Genomic DNA, 20,285 nt, shown 5'->3' on the forward strand with positions numbered 1-20,285 from the left:
CGATTCTATTACGCCCCCCCCCCTATCAAGAGGTAAATTTGTCTTTGCATTTTCAATTTTGATTTTTTAGTCCAAGTATATCATTTTAATGTGTTTTTCTGTCGCTCTCTCTCTCACTTACACACACACACGCACACACCCTCAAACACTATTTATGTGTTATTTTCTCGCATCTATTCTCTTATTATCTTCCATTATAACACCCACCTACCCGTCGTTTTAAAGGTCAATCACCTTTGTAAATCACCCTTCCGATGGTTCATTGTTCCTTAATTGCCCACCAAAAATTTGAACAAACAATGGACTAAAATAGCCTAACCTCCAAAAATAATGAAAGAAAAAATGGCATTCACAGCTTTTTTGGAGTTAACCCCAAATATGTAAAAGCTCTAACAGTCGGTGAATACACTGCATCTTTTGCTTTTTGTGTTTAAGGTCAAACGAGTATCTATCCTTCAAATAGCAAATACAAAAAAACATAATGTCTAAGCTTTAACTCCATCCAGAACAGTCGGGGTGTGTCATATCGTAAAAATCACATCAAAGCAGTACATACACACTCACATACACCCATACACACTTTTTTGTTTTGAATAATGTTTTTATTCTGATTTCATGAACAAAAAGTTACATAACATTTCAATTTAACATTTCAATCACATATAGTACTTTACACTTCATATTTTCACTTTTTTTCACTAACTTAATAAAATCATGAGTCATATATCTTAAAAAAACAATGAAATCAGTTATTATAAAAATGCTTAAAGACCAAACTTCCCCCTCCCCCTCCCTCCCCCCGCCCCAACACACACATAAACACACACATACACCCACACACACACAACACACCGCTGTCCAGAAGATCTGCTCACACTCATCATCGCTTGTTGTTGAGGAGGACTTGGCCTTTAACTTCGTTCGTTATTTCAACTACACAACACCGCTGCACCCCTTCACCCTTCTTGGCCAGGATTCTTCTTTATAGTGCTATTCTAATACAAATATTCACAGGTTGTTGTTTCCGAAGCCTTTCCCATCCCTACCCATCTTGACGTCAAAACTCACTTTTTTAACCATCATCCAAAAGACGTACAGGACAACCTACTATCTCTCTGCGGAGAACGAATCCATAGAGATAGAAGCAGTGATGTGTCCATGGGGGGGGGGAGGGGCAGGGGCACGTCCCCCTATCATTATTTTATTGTGCACAAATTTAATACCTGATGATATATAAGCAACCCCTCATGATATTTTATTGAGCCCTTCTGGGAGAGAGCTAGGGTTGGAAATCCATTCTTTTTATACGAACATTTTTACCCATTTCTTTGTTATATCTTCCCTTTGCTTGCCAATTATTTCATTGTGTATGGGGGGGGGGGTAATTGGGACTGGTTTGAATAATAATCCCCTCTTTTCCCATCTTTCTTCCTTATTAATATTTCTTTGGGAGAGAAAATGTAATGGACTTTGGAATTAAAAGCGTGATGTTTATACTTCTCTTTTGTGTGTGTGTGCCCCCTACAAATATGAAAAACTGCTTGATCCGCCCCTTTAGATAGAAGTGATGCGGAAAGGGGTGTGTTGAAGCACTGTAGCATCTCAGGAAACCCCATCAACAAAATGTTCTCCGTCTTTCCTCCCCTCCTCTTTTAGATTTCCAAATTTGAAGCAAGCAGATCAAAGTATAAATTTGCCTCGTAGGCATACGATATTATATCAAATATGTCTGAAATATTTCTTGAACCTCCATGCTAAAGAGCACAAGTGAAGTGTTGCAATTTTTTTTACTGATTGGTAATGTTTTACCCCCTTGCAAGTTGAATATTCCTCATCTGGTTTTTCTTTGGAAACGTCTTCAGGGCCATTACATAAAAAGGCACGTGCACTTGTTACTATTTCATACAAATCAAAATTCTGTAGATTTTACAAGTTAAGGCTAATTATAATAACTCATTCTGGCTTTAGATTTCTGACGAAACTTTTTATATTAATTTTGGCGCCATAAAATTGATGCGCATCATCATATTAAAGATAATGTGTTCAAAACGGGGAAAAGAAGATCAGTGAGATTTCCAGAATTGTGTATTATGAACAGAAGAAATGAAATCATTGAGAATGATAAAATGTCGAGAACATATATGGTTATAAGCCTAATATATTTTTTTCAGAATTCGTATTGAACAAAAAAAATGAATTTGAAATAATATCATATTTGGCACGCACCTGCGATTCAATTCGTAATTCTTTGTAAAAAATATAATTCGACGCAGAGTTCAAACCTTTATACAAATCAAACAATAATTACTAATAGCATGATATTTGATAGTGACAAAGGTTCACTGTTAAAGAAGAAGATTGTGCACCAGACAACAATAAAACTATATGAGCAATTTCAGATAGTGATACCTATTCTGAGATATTTGACTATTATAACACATGCTGTGCGCGCTATCATTTTTTTTTAATTGAGGAAATTGTAACACAAGATATTCAATTGCAAGTAAAGGAAATACAATCATTCTTTTATCATATATCAAGGAGGTGTAATTCTGCGTTGATATATATATATATATATATATATATATATATATATATATAAAGTTGTTAATATTAACAATCTATTTTAATTTCCTTAAAATTCCGACAGTTTGCTAACTGAAAAGATAACTGCAATCCAAGAAGGTGAGTTTAGTTTCACCCTTATCGAGAGGGCGATTTACTCTATCAAATCTGACTTACTATCAACTATCTAAGATTGATAATCTACAAATTAAAGAACGAAGCAACTCAATAACTAATACTCTACTTGGTCATTGATACATCCTAAAGAACATAGCAATTTACTCTTCTTTCCAAACAATCAAGTAACTAACTAATTAACAAACCAACTAACCAAATAAGTCTCAGCCTAACACTTTACTTAGTCTTTATTACACGCTAAAAGAACATAATAATTCACTCTTCTATCCCACGATCTAAACAACGAATTTATCAATCATGTAACTATCCAGCTAACTAAATAACTAACAAGATAACTAACTAGCAAGGTAACTATCTTGCTAACCAAATAACAAAATTACTAACTAGCTAAGACTTAACTTGCCCATGAATATGGCAATTCAATCTCCGATCAAAATAATGATCAGAAACAGGTAACGAACTAACCAACTAACTAATCAAGTAACTAGCTAACTAAATGACTAACTACCTTACACTTTATTTGGACATTGATATACACTTAAAAGACTGAGTAGTTCACTCGAAACGATCCAAACCGCAAAACGAGCAAACTACCTATCTTACTAACTAACTACTAACTAATCAAATAGCTTACTAACGTACTTTCTCGATAATACACTCTCTAAAAAAATAACGAGCTATCGAACAGATAAAGAAAGGAACATAGTTTTTTGTTAAAAAAATAACGTAACCAAATACTTTGAAAAAATACAAAATATTTTGTAAAGTTGCCCCATGGAATATGAATTTCAACCATAGTAACCAGTGTAAAAGGGGATTTTTTTACCGCGGAAACATACAGTCATGTTTAAAATAACAATTGAACTCAATTAAATAATAAGGCATTAGTTTATGACGCTGACAAAATAATGTGAATTATCTCAGTTCAAGTGGATGCACTGCTCCAAAACATATGAAAGTCAGTCGTTGCTTCTAGAAATTCAATATGCCATAAAAATTGTTTTGTGGCCATTTCGAAGAATGCAGGCCACATGCAAAGGACGATTTTAATCGTTCGATTACAAATCAAAGATATCATTTATTAATTTGTAAACCGCATAACGGATTACTTACATGATGTAACTAGATATTATTGAACTCTTGTTTTTATATAGGGCCTATTGTTCTGGAAAGTTAAGTGAAATGTTAAACACAAACACAAGTGGGGCAGAGTTTGAATGAATACTGATAACTTATAATATTATTCGTCTTTCTTTCCACTTTAATGACCAAAGAGTGACTCAATCACCTGCAGGGGAGCTGTTCATTGTGATCCACCCTCTGGATAAGATGTTAATTGAATCTTTTGTCCCTTGTTTACATCCCCAAAGTGTTTCTAATCATTCCAAGGACAAGACAAACAAAATATTCAGAAATTGATATCACATTTTCTTAGTCGTTTAATTTTTATTTATTTATTCATTTTTATTATTATTTTTTTTTTTTTTGGGGGGGGGCATGGGCCACAAGTCCCCCCTTTCCAGTAGTAGTCAGTATTGTGTATGTCTTTGAATGAGCCAGTGCATATCAATAATGAAGTTTTCGCTGAAAATAATACTATTTGAACAGATTAAGAAAAAATCTGACAAACAAAACACTGAAAATTTGATCAAAATCGGACAAGGAATAGCAAAGTTATGGCATTTTAAAGATTTACATTATTCCAGTGAAACAGTTCTATAGGCATGTCCCATGAATATTCAGTGAGCAAACTGATGATGTCATATCCCCACTTGTTCTTTTTATTTTATCATATGAAATTAGGTTTATTCATTTTTTTCCTTCAAGGACCAAAAATATCGGAAAAACAACAGATTAAGTGATTTTGTTTAGATATGTAGGCTATAACTTCAGCCCGGAGCATCCCTTTAACATGTGTTTAGGAAAACACGCATGTTTCATACCCCCAGCATGGCATAAAACTAGTAACTATTTCTGGGGCCCGTAACACAAAGCTAAGTAATGATCGTAGACAATTTTTTTCTACGATTGATTGCATTGACTATACAGTGTATAATCAATCGTGAAAATCAAGCGTAAGATTAATCGCTACCTTTGTGGGGTCCTGGACCGAACACGGGCCCATTTCATAAAACTTATAACAATTTTGCAATATCAGTTTTAGGCTACTGAAATCATTCTATTTCATTGGCTGACTGTGAATTTGTTTTAACAACAAGCCTTTATAAATCAGAATCCTGGACCCATGCAGTCTATAGATACAGATCAAACTCCAATAGCGAATTTATGACAAGCCTAATTTGATTTTTTTTCATCAGTCTATCGCAGCTCTTCATAAGACGGAAGCCATGTTTGTCCATTGTATAACTTCAGTAGTAAAAAAAAAGAAGAGGGAAGAAGTAAAGCAAGTATTTCAAGTTTTAGACCACGTACGTCACACCCGGTTGCGCAGTGAAGGGCAAAGAAATTTCAATACAAAAGAAATACTTTACAGGATAATGCCGCGATTAAGCTATTAAAGTTATCACAGCTTGAAGAAAATGGGATAGAGAGTTCTTAATCGGGTTGTGTATTGGTGGCAGTGCAGCGCGGTGTTTGTTGGAAAATGCACCAATGGCTAAAGGTGGACTGACTTAATTGCTAAGTGACAATTAACCAGTACAATTGTATATACTCTTATTGCATGGCGGACCCAACTACGAGCCTCAGGTTGATATTCATATGACGTCGAAAATAGGTCAGGGTCCTTCAACACAAAGGTTAGCAATTAATCGCTAATTTGTAAGAACAATTCTGATTGGTTTCTGGTCATTCTACTGAGCAAAATGCGCATGCAACGATGATCTTGATTTGTCATTATTTCATTCAGCGTAACACAAAGCTAACCTTTGTGTTACGAGTAACCAGAGATCACAATGCAAATGTAGTAGATATATACCCGCAATCTAATCTTGTGAAAAAGTCAATTTTTCAATATAATTATTAATTCGTTTACTTATTTTATATTGAAATATTAATATATCTGTTCATTTATTTATGTACTTTTCTCTTACTTATTGCACTTATGAAGTAGTTTTGCATATTTTCGTTGTTTGCATGTTTTATCGTTCGTTATTTTGTTTACTTAAATGAATCAACTAAAGTGTTTTTTTTGTTCAGGTGTTTACCTTCTTACATCAAATTTTCTACATTTAAACGTAACTGTTTGTCCAGTCATTTATCCAATGTTCATTTCATTTTCTATCTTCATTTTCGCTATATTTATTTGTTCATTATGTTTTGTCTCATTTTCTTTTAATATTTGCTTAGTTATTTCTTTATAAACTTATTATTAACTACGTCATCAGTGCTATCAAAGGATCTATTTTATTTAATAATTTGTTTATCTATCTATCTATTTATCTGTATGTCTATTTATATATCTATCTATTTATTCATCTATCTATCTGTCTATCTATATTCATTTATTCCTTTTTAATGCATTTATTTGTTGGTATTCTTTATTTTTGTGATATCTTTCATATTTATTTAAAAAATATTTTATTTATTCATTCAGTTATTTTTTATTTATTCGTTTAATTAATTATTTGTTTGTTTAGCTTGTTTTAAGTCTTCATTTATTCATACAATGTGAGCCTTCTTAAGGGTATCTTCGAGAGGAATGGGGGAATTGGCATGAGTACTTTGATGACGAAAGTCAAATTATCTGATTGATGAGGGTGTCGAATGGCGAAGATCCTCCTAATCAAGAATTAAGATTAAGCTGAGATCGGTGAACTCACAAATATGATGGCGTAGGGCTGAAAACTTTTCTTTTCATAGTGGACGATTTTGTTTTAGTTGTATATATATATATACAGTATATACATTTTACTTTTGTATCAGAAAAACACTATCTACTCCGCATTGTTGATTTTAATGCAACCGATTTTACGGATATTGGGTCATCAATGATTCACAACACCGCAGGTTGATTAAAAATATAAGAGAAGGGGAGGATTTCTTTTTCTCCTTTTCTCCCACATCGGAGAAATGAATAGGGCGTGTCGAAAATGAAAGCGGTAAGGCTTTCATCTCGGTGTTAGCGGTGCAAAGGCAGCTTTAACGATTAGCGTACAAGGCATAATTGCCAGTTAACAATGAACTAGATTTAAAGTTGATTAAGGGTCTAAATTGGAAAAGGTGATGCATTCAGTTACAACTTAGATATAAGCTTTCCTTAATCTCTTAATACATCGAGCTCATCACCCCCCTTGCGAACCTCCCCATCTCTCGTGCTCTTAATTATACATTTCATTGTCATGAAATTCTTTTGTATACGGTTAATGTGATTTCATTAGGATTACTGTTTTTTATGAAGATGAACGGACTTTGAAAGGTCTTGTGTTTTCAAAACACCTCAACGGGCTTCGAAAATAATGTATTGAATCGTCCAAAGCTATTATTACCTACAGCGAAGATCCTAGTGGGGTAGAAATCTATTATTATCAAATTCATATTAATCTAAAAAGGCTAGAAGAGGAACTATATAGAGAACATAAAGGAAGTTTTTTTTTAACATGACAAAGTGGTTAAAACCGGGAAGTATAGGCCTATAATTATAGAAGTCGGGGAAGGAGTAAAAGCGAAAAACGAAGGAAAGGAAAGATGAAAACAATGAGAAAGAAATATAATAGGATAAAGAGACAATCAACAACGGACTGATAAGAACATAATTTGCACAGGCCGTGGAACGGTTTTGAGAGTGTGTGTGCGGGGGGGGCTGACCATGCAAAAAAAAATCACAATTTGTTACGTTTTGTGTACGGTTTTGAATTAAGAGGCTGATTCACCAAGCCCCCCCCCCCAGTCTCGCGGTCCCTGATTTGGAGACGCCATGGTATAACCATTGAGTCCCTCGATACTTCTTATTATTATCGTAATTATTAGTTTTTATTCATTTTGTCACTGTAATTATTATCAGTATAACTGTTTAAAATCAAGAGCGATAAAAGGAATTAACGAGCAAATATATACATAGAATAAAAAGCGACAGTGTGGTATAGCATGGACCTATTACGAATGGGTATAGCAATAGAACATAACTTATTTCCTTAATTTATTTATACGAAAAATTTGTCTCCATGCACTTTTACGTCGTCCTGCCCTCTGCCCTATAACCCCTTCACATCCAGTAATTATGTTCGAATAGCACCGCTCTCGATCGCACCAATACTTCATTTGCGGCCATGCACTATCACTGTTTCAAACTCGTTTGATTCATTTGCGTTTTGATGTGAATAGAATTTATGTATATAGCTATTCATTAAGATAAATTTGAAATAAACAAACTCATGAATTCATGGGAATACAGTCGTGATGCAAGAGACAGGAATATATTTATCAAGATAGATTTGGGAAATCTGAAGGCCTTCATTTCTGAAGGCATTCATTGCTAATGTACTACTCGAAAAAAAACTCAGTAAATTTGTCATTGAATCTTCTTAAGTGATCGCGGTTAAGTTGTTGCTTCTCTAAAACTATAATGTAACAGAACGGAAAACAAATGCAAAAACTTAGTTAAAATGCACAAGGAATTATTTGCCAATTTCGCTACTCGTGCACAATTCTAACTTGTTGATGGGAATCGGCGTTTGGTGTCCCCCCAAAAGCTGATGTATGTCTGTAACATTACATTAAAAAATGCCCGGTCAATGTCCTCATTTCCCCATTCTCATTTCTCTTTACAAACCAAAACAATTTTTCAATTGTAAGAAGTCCAAAACAGGAGACAAATTGCACGTTTGAGATAAGTCATTGACACCCCTATAACATTGAATAAAAGTGAGAAACCACCACATACCCTCACACAAACGAAAATGATTTATTTCCCTAGCAATCATTCCGATAATCCTATTAAAGTCCCCCCCCCCCTCCTCTTTTTGTAAGACCCCTTTGACAGTAGCATGTACATATTATGGCTAAGGAAACAGATTTGTCAAAATGGTAATCTTATCGCATCGGGCTGAAATATGTTTTTTTTATCTTTCTTTCTTTCTTGCTGCGGTTTCTCAGGCGAGGATCGAAATAATCATGATTCTAATCGGAGTAATATCGCCAAGCATTGTTTGCTCAGCGGCAAATTCATAAGCGTAACGAATGAAACGTATTGTGCCGAGGTGGTGCCAATACATGCTCCTGAATGGGGACAGAGCTCGAACAAGACCAGGAATATTGTTCCTTCTACGGTCATAGATCGGTCACTGGTAAATGTTTCTATTTAAACTGTTCCATTTTCCAGAGGGGCCTCCCTTTCCGACACCGACAGAACGCGGATTTGCATTGTGAGTGTCGTGATTCCGTCTCGTGATAATTCGCTTGGAATCTATGTTATCAAAAGTATGAAATATTGATGATAAATTATAATAATAACAACACGAATTACACAGCGCACAACATATTACATTATATACGATTTGGGAGCATAATGGGGGGATTACCAAGTTTAATTTCTTGCTGAAGAACATTTCAAAATAAATTTTTTAAGTTGCATTAGTAAGTCAGAAATATTTCAGGCTTATGACTTCAGATATGATGTAATATTTATGACTGATTGAGAGTCGGCGAAGCGAGTGAGTTAAAAATTTTATTATAAATCTTTCAATATTTTGTCTCAGCTTTAGCATGTGATGTATACCGTGTCTGAAAAAATATTGGCTGAAATCGGAAATTTTATTTTCTCCGTTTTCCTGAAAGCGAAGTTAATGTACTAATTTCCTCAAATTGATAAGATTTCCAAATCAATAAATATAACATTGGAAGATGACTAATTAATCAAATACATCAACAAAATAACAGGAAAGAACAATGGATACAATCTAAAAAATGAAGTGCTAATTTAGCTCTTAAAGAGCGTGTATAGTGACTGCACTTCGGAGTGCTGATATGTCTAGTTCAAATTTGAACGAGAAAAATCAGCACTCCGAAGTGCAGTCACTATACACGCTCTTGAGCTGAATTAGCACTTCATTTTTTAGAGTGTAAATTATTAAATACATAAAAACGATTAGATTAATTAACGCAACACATTCCTTTTCATAGAAACTTGTTTCAAACAAGTGTCCAAAGATATATTGAAAGGTCGTATAATATCCTTCTAATTTTCAGGGAAATTGAAATTGGGTGACGTCATGAAATAAAAAAAAAATATTTGCGACTTTGTTGTTTTATGAATGTTTGGTCGTCAAAACCTTCAATGATATTTCTACTATTTGTATTATTATCATTATGAACTTACTCATTAATATCCAAGCAATACTAAAATCTTCGCCTACGTGTTGATTGTGTTATGTCTGAGATGACACGGATTTTGGTAGACCCATAGCTTTGTATTGCTCCACTTCCCCCCATTGGAGGCCCCAGAAAAAGTGCAAGACCGTAAAGATACTCGCCAGTAAATCTTGACGTTGAATTATAAATAGAAAAGATGCAACATTTAACATTTCAACTTTAGAAATATAAAGTGACCCTGAAATCTCTAATGTGTAATCTGCTTCCATATTTTTTCTTACCGGATGGAAATAATTTCAAACGAAAATGTATAGGAATGGACGAACTGAAAGAGATTTATGCTCAAAACAATTGTTCCCGAATGAATGTATTCAGTTTTGGTCACAGCTTGTTAGTTTTGTTGTTGTTGCTGTTGTTGTTTTTCAGTTCCCCGACGACTAAATTCTGCAACTACAGCTCATTCAAGCAACAGGTCCATGATTCAAGCAATTGTTTGATTGTTCATTTCTTCCTTCATGGTTTTCATTATGACCAACATTCAGAACTTCAAATCTGAACTAAAGACCCGTCTTTTCCAGCAACTGTGTGAATAATGTGACATGAATTATTACGTAGTCGGCACCTTTTCATGTTTGTTTTTATTTTCAGATAAATGGAGGTGCTATGCAAATGATGCTCATCGTCATCATTATTATCGTCGTCATCATCATCATCATCATCAACATCATCAACATCATCACATCATCATCATCAACATCATCATCATCAACATCATCATCAACATCATCATCTTCATCATCATCATTATCATCATTTCCATATTCCAAGCATAATTATTTTCTGTTCATTTTCAAAACTTCATTTTCTGTCCGAACCTATCTCTATATATCTTTAACCGCGGAAGGTCCACTGATATTATCAAGGTAACTGAAATGCATTTAATCTCCCACAAATTATTTGTATTCCATGTACACACAAACGTACTTTTGCAAAAGCAAGTGTATAGATGGTTCGAAGTTCAAATGTCATCTAAATCTGTAAGAATCCGCTGCTGAAATTTTCTTTTTTTCTGCTTTTTTATATATAGAAATCAGAATGCATGCAGTGATTTCAAATTGATTATGACGCATATTTTCTTTCTCTCTCCCTACATCCAACCTTCTCTTATCTCTTATTCCTCCTCTCTCTCTCTCTCTCTGTCTCTCTCTCTTTTTAAAGTTAGAGGGCATTGCCCCCGTGTACGTTATGCATGCCAATTCATGATTGAATTTTGGTTGCATGAACATGCTGAAGCAGCTGACTAGATGCGCGGAGACAGTCCCGTGAAGTCCAGGGTGGAAGGGGCGGACACGATGGTCCCAGGCAATACAAATTTAACAATTGTGGTAACGAAAACCTCAAAAACAGTCCCCGAAAGGAACGGTTTCTTTCTCTATTTTCCCCTCCGAGTGGTTGAACGTCGACAATCGGACGTGGATGACAAAACACATCAAACCAGATGAGAAACATTTCCCGAAATTCATCATGTTTTTTTGTTTTTTTTTTTGCTTAAACTGCATGCCGAACGACATTCTTTTTATCAACGATGTTGAGTTGGGATGACAGTAAATTGCTACATGTACTTTTAAACACATTATTGTCGGGGGAATTAATATCACTGCGGTTTCCTCACCACTTACATTACATGTCCAAACCTATTGGCTTGAGCATTTCCAATATGATTCTCTGATTATGTCGACATTTATGTGAGCGATAATCATCGAGTTTGTCCCGAGACTTTTGTATAATGTGAAAAATAACGTCAGCTTCCATGCTGATCTCATTTAGATTCAATATAAACCGAATAATGAACTTACAGCGTAAACAAGAAGCCTCAAGGAAGTGTTGTATCATGGTAAATTTCATATCATATTTGAAAAGAGTAAAAACTGTATATTTTTTCATATCGATCATATGAAAAAAGAATGTGAGAAAATTACACCGCCCCGACCAGGAGTTCAGAGGTCATGCAAGCCAGCAACGTCCCGGGTTCGATCAACATGATTATTGGTCTGGGCAGTGTCATTTCCTCATTATTATCTCCATAGGTCTATCATGATCATGATATTATATGGTCGACTGTCTAAAATATATACTTTTCATTCAAATTTTCAGAAAATTAGCAAAATACGATTTGTTCCCAATCGGATCGTGGACCAGTCGTTAGGTGTGCGGTGGCTTAAAAAGTTCATGAAGTTATGCACAATTTTGTACCTGCTCGACAGACCATAAGGCTATTATACAAATAAATGAAAAATATGAATTCCAAGCTAAAATTCACAAATGTAGGTTTGTTTTTTGTACTATTGCTGCTCGGAAGCTTAGCCTTTATGTCGTCGTCAGTAATGCATATCGCCGACAAAAGTCCCAAAGAAAATACGCAAGAGCTTGAGAGGGGGGTCGTGAAACCGCATATTTTAATATAATTTTGTTTTAATACTACAAAGAATAGTTTTATATCACTGATTTTCTTGCTGATTGTTCATTTATCAATTAATATTAAGGTTTTTAAATGAAGAAATTAAGGAAGAATAAAAGGAAATGTAATTAAGTCACCAAACGTTCTAGATGTTCATTTAACCAAGTCCATAGCAAGCAGTGAGAAGAAAAAAAAATGCTCGGGAGACAGTCGGTAATTAAAGTTTGGTATCACGTGCACAACATCGCTTTGACCTTTTTCATTTATATTATCTATATATTAATCAAAATACACAACATTACTGATCGTGCTGATTACACCTAAGAGCACTATAACAATTGACTTTTGATCAAATGTTATTCAAAGATTCAAGACAATTACATTAATCATTAACATTCTAGCAACCTTTATAATAATAATAATAATATTATTATTATTATGGTGGCTACTTATATAGCGCACGGGTCCACCTTTCGGTGCTCACCCGCTTCAAGAAATTAAAAATGCACACAAACAATATACGAAAAGGAAAAGAATATAATTTTGAATTCTCCTGATGAATAAAACACACTAAACTGTTAATGTGAGAGGAACACATAAATTTTCAGTTGGGACTTGTTTCTATTGATGAAATATACCCATGAACTATTGTGAACGAATAATGACTATCGTAATGGTTTGCAATGACCACACCCTGAGGTGTTTAAATTACACCCTAGAGATTGAACATAACATCAAATGCAACAACCAAAGGTATTGCTTACTAACACTGTTAATTTAACACCGGTGTAAAATAACTGGTATGGTCCTCCATGTACACAGGCTAACACCAAAGTGTTTGCTGTGTACAATAGTATGGAGTAGTCACTTCAACGACGCACAACGGATTCAAGAACAGTCAAAGTCCATTCACGACAAAGAACAACCAAGAAGTCTTTGTCGAACATTGGTGAATCAAGAAAAGCAGTTTCATCCTGGTTTCTGGACAAATAACATAATTATTTGAATTTTTTATCAGCTCCGAAGCTTAGGAAAACACTGCTGTTCCAGCTCACCCATTTTCGACAAAGGCCTCACAGTTTTTCATTTTTGATTTGCAATTTACATTTTATTGTGGTCTTGTACCCGTCCTCGTTGCAGTTTTGAAAACTACCTAATTATTTTAACTAATGGTGGTTTTCAGATGTATACCACTACACAGGGGTTCCCCCTTGGTGCCACGAGCCTAATTACGACAGGCAAACCTACCCATTCATAATTATTTTAATTTTATATTGCTGATTGTCCAAAGTGTGTGAATATGATTGACCATCTATGACACTATATTGACAGGGCAACTACTGAACTTCCCTTGCCAAAATTAAGAACAAATATTGGTGACATTGGAACTATTTTGTGGGCTGGCGGGAGAATAGGGCTATTTTACTGTTTCGGGTGATGAATTTGATCCCGTGAGATGTCTTCATAAATGCCAATTTATCTTTTAAATGAGCTGGCTAAAATGCCCTATTCTGGTCAGCTAGGGAATGTCTGATATATATCCTATCCACTGGTAGTAAAAATTCAACCCTCAAATTTCAAATTTATTTTTTTTAATGATTTTTTTTAACAGTGCCATTTTAACACATGAGTTTACGGGAGATGTTTACGCGCGTGACCCCCGTACTCAGTGGGATCTTGACATGCATAGGTGGTGACTCTCCTCAACACGGGGTCTCCATTAATAGGGACTTTACGCATTTACTACAGGGAAGCTCTCAACAACGCATCGATTCCTTTGAAAATGCCATTGAAATCGCAATGGAGAGTTGAGAGGCTTTTGTCAAATGTTGGTGGACTGGGACAGCAGAGCAGATCATCCGAAGATTTGCACCGGACGAACAATTGCAAATTATGCCGTTGTCCAGAGTCAAGAGATTCCGATGCTGTCCCGGTCCACCAACTTTCGAAAAAAGCCTTTCAGCTCTCCATTGTGATTTGACTTGCATTTTCAAAGGAATCGATGCGTTGTCAGAGTTTCCCCGTAGCAAGTCCGGTGTCCTCTCTGAGGGACGGAGTGTCCGTAACCTAGTATGTGCCAGGAGTCTGTGTCTATGAGACGTTGCAGTCTTGTACAAAATCTAGGTAACATAGTAATCTGACAGGTGTTTCTTAGGTTAAAATATCTCATGAGCACAAACAACCAACATCAAAATACAAAATATGCATGTAATATGCTTTATATTATAATAATGATAAGGGCGTGTCTAATTATATGGGGCAGCTATTTATGCCTGGTTCACTGCGCTTGATACATGAAGTTACTATATTATTACCCCGGCTGTTTTTCCATATGAACTTACAATTATTCTTTAAGATTTCAAAATAAAGTTTTACAAGTGTTGCTTTTCACTGTTTAAGCAATAAATGTATAAATACACAAAAAATGCAGTTTAAATGTTAAACGTACCAAACCAAGTTGTATAACACGTTTTGTTTTTACTGTGTAGGCCTACTTTTACCATGTTTATACAAAACTGAAGCAGCTAGAAAGACCTGACAATATGGATCTCATTTTACAATGAATCTATTGTAAAAATACTCCATGTAGCGCGGAGGAATATTCGTCGCTATGGCGTATTTTGCGGCGATTTCATTGACGTCGCCAGTTAGGAGGTGTTTGTAGGAAGGTCGATAAAGGAATCTACCAACGTTCCTGGGCTTGATGCTGAGCCTCCGAAGACACATACCCACGAAGACGTCCTCAAAAGGAAATATTGGTATCGTGGTAGAAACATTAAAAATAGCGTCCACGAGGTCTGTGGTCAGGATATAACCGGCTCCCATTGAGTAGGCTGGAAAGAAGTCGTCAGGATAGTATTCCTTGCTGATGTAGAACTTATCCCTCGGGGAACGGACAACCGGTGGCTTCTCAAAGACACACCCAAGCAGAGATTTAGAATGTGGTGCGTCTTCGAGGATCGCCAGGATGCGTCTTTGGACGACCGACGTATCGTCGTCGATTTTCATGGCAAAGTGTGCGTGCCGGCAGTGGTTCCTGGTCCATTTAAAACCCATCATTGTCTTCAGGGTGAGATTGCGGTAGGAATCGACGAAGGACTCCTGGACGATGTCACCGTGTTGGTCAGATTCGATATCAATCTTCTTCTGGAGCCATGCGTCGCTTGGGGAACCAAGCAGGAACACTGTCACCACTTGGCCGCCTCCATGGATCGACCAAGTGTCTCTTTTACCGTAAGACCCGCGAATCGCATTACGACGGAGGAAATTCCCCGGTGCTGACGGAACGAAGAATAGGAGATACACATCCATTCTCGTGCCATTTGCATGGAAACATGTCCCGTCTGGATTATGAATGTAGGTAAAAAGGTGTTCTTCTATCGGTTCCTTCAAATACAATCCAACCAAAGCAGATGTGGTGGGTTTGGTGTAATTGGACATTGAAATCTCATTTGTATTTTCGACAGACATATTACTTGGTAAAGCCTTGGAGATAGAAGAAATGCGCGAGGAGTTCCGACTGCTGACACTGACCGTAATTTTCCTTAGATCAGCCACAAAGTGATGATGCTCTCTCAATCTCTCTTCTTGGCATTGAGAAAGACAGATATAATATTGATATTCCACGAGTCCAAGTATACAGAATAAAATAAGAACCAATCCGCTTAATGTTGCAAGGGAAAATATTCGCCATTTCCTACGAAATACTGTCATGGTATCGTCGAACAGCTCCTAGTTCGATTAAAACAAAACTTATATGGAAATAATATTTCATAATTATCCCTGTTGTACGGCGATCCATTTCGAGATGATGATATTTGTACCCGATCATCACCGTAGTTAATGATTCATAATATTATCTCGTCTTATCATAATTTGCGCTGATATTTTCGGTCCGCTACATATTCCCTGCAATTGAAGCAACGTCATACTGAGGGAAACATGGCAATACAAAAGTCCAACTTAAAACAATGACCTGTGCGCCCGACCGGCTCTATAGATAATAATTCATAGATTATGAAAATCAATAACTTCTGTTATAAATGAGCTGTGTAATGAACTCCGGTCACAGCGACATATTGAAATGTCAGCTCGTCAAATGTGAGATACCCTCATTTGCATTTTCAATAATTTGACGAAGTGGATTTTCTCCTGTGATAGTTAGCCCGATGTTCTTTTCTTTGATTTGCACTATCGTTATCTTCTTTCAATTTCTCCTTTTTTTCAAGTATAAATTGATCATGGTGATTAGAGAAGTAAAAGTTTCAAACGCATTTCCGCTGAGCATAAGCATGATAAGCCTTCTTGAAACTTGCCCTAAAAAACAAATTGGCAGTCGGTGGTCAACGCCTTTTTCTCTTTTTTTTCTTAGCATTCGGGCGAATTCAGTGAATTGAATATCCTCTAAATAAGTGTGTAATTTTCAATCAATTTTCTCCATTACAACGTTTTCTTTCCACGTCTCTTCGTATTACTTAAAGATCTTTTCAACCCCTGCTCTCCCCTCCCATATCGCCTCCATCCCTGACCACAAAAGGACCAACGTGAAAAGTACACAGGAAATGCAATATGATTGGAATTATATTCGGTGGATATCTTTGTCATGTTTATATCCTAGATCTTCTGGACTTTGTGGACTTACTGTTGGTGGGAATTCAATTTGGCATGGCCGCCTTGCTAGAGGGTATCTCACGATCACGCAAAGGCTGCGTTTATAAGGAGGAGGGGTAGGGGTGGGGGCGGTAAGGGCAACATCCATGAGTTTCCGAATAATAATTATAAAAGAATATCAGCGGAAGCATAAGAACGAATTATAGGAGGAGGAGGAGGGCGGGGTAATGCGTATGCTACTTTTTAAAATCTCATTTTAATTAGGGCATATACTAGCCCATTGATCATCTCGCCAATATCCCTGTAAAAGTAAAAGCCCGGAGTCGCCCCTGCTCTATATCGCGTTTCTTATCCGCGGTCATCATCGTCGAAATCAAGGCAAATGTCATATTCATCCTCGTCATACTACATTTCGACTGATTATGAAGAAATGCAAGTTTCGTTGACTTCCCTCTCACCTTCAGCATGTTCTCTTCTGTGCTATAGTCACACTAATGAAACCGACCCCAGACCAACCGATGGTTTGCCATTCTGAAAGTAACGTTATAGCTATGATCGGTCAGGAGTCGGTTTCACGGGCGTGACTGGTGTGACCAGTGACTGTAACATTAGAAATCGATATTACATGGTCTCTGTTTCATGAATCTTTCTAACATAGCATTAGTTATAAGCTACTGAAATCCAGACATTTGATTGGTTGGGATCGAATGTGCCATAAAGAGTTGCGTCAGGGAGCAACGATGCCGCAATGGTGACATATTTAAAGTCATACATGGCCCATACATGAGTTGTACCGGATCAGGTATTGGAGCGAAAGACTTGACTTTATTGGCTTAAGTCCGAGGACTCTAATTCGAATCGAATTCTAAGCAAAAATAGAACAAACTTGTTGGCAGATCTAGAGATTTTTGAATTACCTGCCAGCATTGCCATAAAATGCAGGAGGTTCGAGGTGCCTTTCATCTCTAAGCTATTGGGAGCAATAGCGTCATGAGTAAAAAAAAAATCGAGGGGGGGGGGCGACATGCAGTATGTGCCAAAATATGTAAAAAGTTATGAGCGAGCAAAATCTTTAAACTTTTTTGGAACAAAACTCTAATTTTGTGATCGATTTTGACAAAATATTCAGAAAATGGCGTCGTATTTCACCCTTTCTCTTTCCTTTTATTTCATTTTCTCGCTTTTTTTTTCTAGGGCTTGATTTTGTTATATATATTTATATATAATTATAATTGGTATGGTGTCGAAAATCTGTCTATCTGACGGTCAATCGGATCGGGGTCGTCCTAGCCACTAACCCGTCTCTGTGGTCTAGTGGTTAATGCATCGGTGTTCAAAACTGGAGGCCCGGGTTCGATTCCCGGCAAAGACATTTTTCGGCATCACAAATTTGTTCAAAAGGGTAGATAGCTCTGGGGAACCTTGATTTAAGCTACGCCTACCTTTGTTCTCTTCATTCATTTCTGTCACACAATATATTGGGGGGGGGGTTCATGGACCCCAACCCCCCTCCCATTATAATTGTATTGCTGCTTGCCTTTGGCCGATATAGATTTAAGTGTTATACTTTTTTTTCTTTTTGAGTGGTCCACACTTTACAAGCTTTACTTTTTAGTGGGCCACTCCATTTTTCCAACATATCTTGCATATTGGTATTATCAAATTGGAAATATTATCTTCTGTATCAGATGTATATTCTTTATATTTGGTTTATTTTAATATTTATGTCATTTATATTTTCTGACGTTATGTTTTATTTATTGTAATTATTGAACTCTAAATTTTGTTGGAAAAATTAATAAATAATTGAATTGAATTGAATTTATATGGAAATAAAATACAAGAAATATATGCTTGAGTATGTGTGATGTATTAGGCTATATCACATCGAATAGATGGTTAGGCCTACCTCACTGTCGTTGATATTGGATGTTCGTAGACATTTTGGTCAAGGGAATTTGTCTAACCTCTCTGCTTCTTTGGCAAAGTTTGGACGGAGGTGAATGGGTTCAATGGTGGGAAACGTCAACTCTCGTCAGCGTCTTCCCCAATCAAACAGGAGAAGAAAATGAGCTCTCGGAAACCGATCTGGTCTAGCAAATCTCCTTCAATCCACCTCATCCTTGGTAAATACCAAACTTTGGACTTGACCGAAAGCTCCCACTTCCTAAAGCTATAGTTACACCAACGAAACCGACTCCAAAACCGACCGACAGTATGTTATTGGTATTGATATTTGGTCGGTCTGAAGTCGGTTTATCCGGTGTAATTCCTTTCATCTTCTAACGCTACAGTAACACCAACGAAACTGACTCCAAACCGACCGATAGTATGTCATTGGTAATCGGTCTGGAGTCGGTTTTTTCCGGTGTAACTCCTTTCATCTCCTTAAACGCTTCAGTCCGTCACCATCGAAACCAATACCAAACCGACCGATAGTATATCATTGTTAATATATTTTGGTCGGTCTGGATTCGGTTAATCCGGTTAACTCATTTTATCTCCTTAAACGCTTCAGTCACACCAACGAAACCGGTTCCAAAGCTGTCGATGGTACGTCATTAGTAAGAGATTTGGGCGGTCTGGAGTCGGTTTATCCGGTGTAACTTTCGCTTATATCGTTCATCCCTTTCAAGATTCTATATCATTATAATCGCTGCGAATCGTACACCCAAAATCTCCTGAACATCATACTTATCTATAGCTGCTCTCAAAATCTTCCTTTCCAATATTCAAAATTGATTTTTGAGGGCATATATATGCCCCCATGTGTTACGCAGAACGCCCCCCCCCCCTCTCTCTCTCTGCTACACCCCTAGACGCCACTATGACCTCACTAGCAACAAAATATACATGTAAATAGAAACACGTTATGTAAACAAACTATTTGTGAGCACAGCTTGTCGCCAATTGTCTTAAATAACGTCTATTGAGATATAAGGAGATGTCATCAATGAAAGAGGAAATAATAGGCAATTTGAAAGCGGCTGAAGGCCAGGTAATTACTAGGTAGGTCTTTAGAATCATAGATCTATAACTTGCCCGTTTTCCATTAAAAACTCCCCCATTTTATATTTCATTTGACTTCCACATTAAAATCTTTTATTGACGCCATAAACTATGAAATGTGTTCCTATTTGGGTGTTTTCTAGAAAACTTGACGAAAGAAAAATGTCTTAGAACGATTTCAAACACTATTTTTTTTCTACCACGCCAGTGATAACATACAAGAGGGGGTTGCAAT

The 20,285-nt window shown here is 36.4% G+C and overlaps 1 protein-coding gene across 1 annotated transcript; it reads right to left on the bottom strand.

The window, feature by feature from the left end:
- Positions 1–14,768: 14,768 nt before the first annotated feature.
- Positions 14,769–16,148, bottom strand: LOC121406099 (beta-1,3-galactosyltransferase 5-like). The gene has a single exon (XM_041597119.1). The coding sequence runs from the start codon at positions 16,142–16,144 to the stop codon at positions 14,981–14,983; it is 1,164 nt and encodes a 387-aa protein (XP_041453053.1). The 5' UTR covers positions 16,145–16,148; the 3' UTR covers positions 14,769–14,980.
- Positions 16,149–20,285: the final 4,137 nt, after the last annotated feature.

Source organism: Lytechinus variegatus, chromosome 1, assembly GCF_018143015.1.
Source record: "Lytechinus variegatus isolate NC3 chromosome 1, Lvar_3.0, whole genome shotgun sequence".
In the NCBI taxonomy this organism is placed as follows: Eukaryota; Metazoa; Echinodermata; class Echinoidea; order Temnopleuroida; family Toxopneustidae; genus Lytechinus; species Lytechinus variegatus.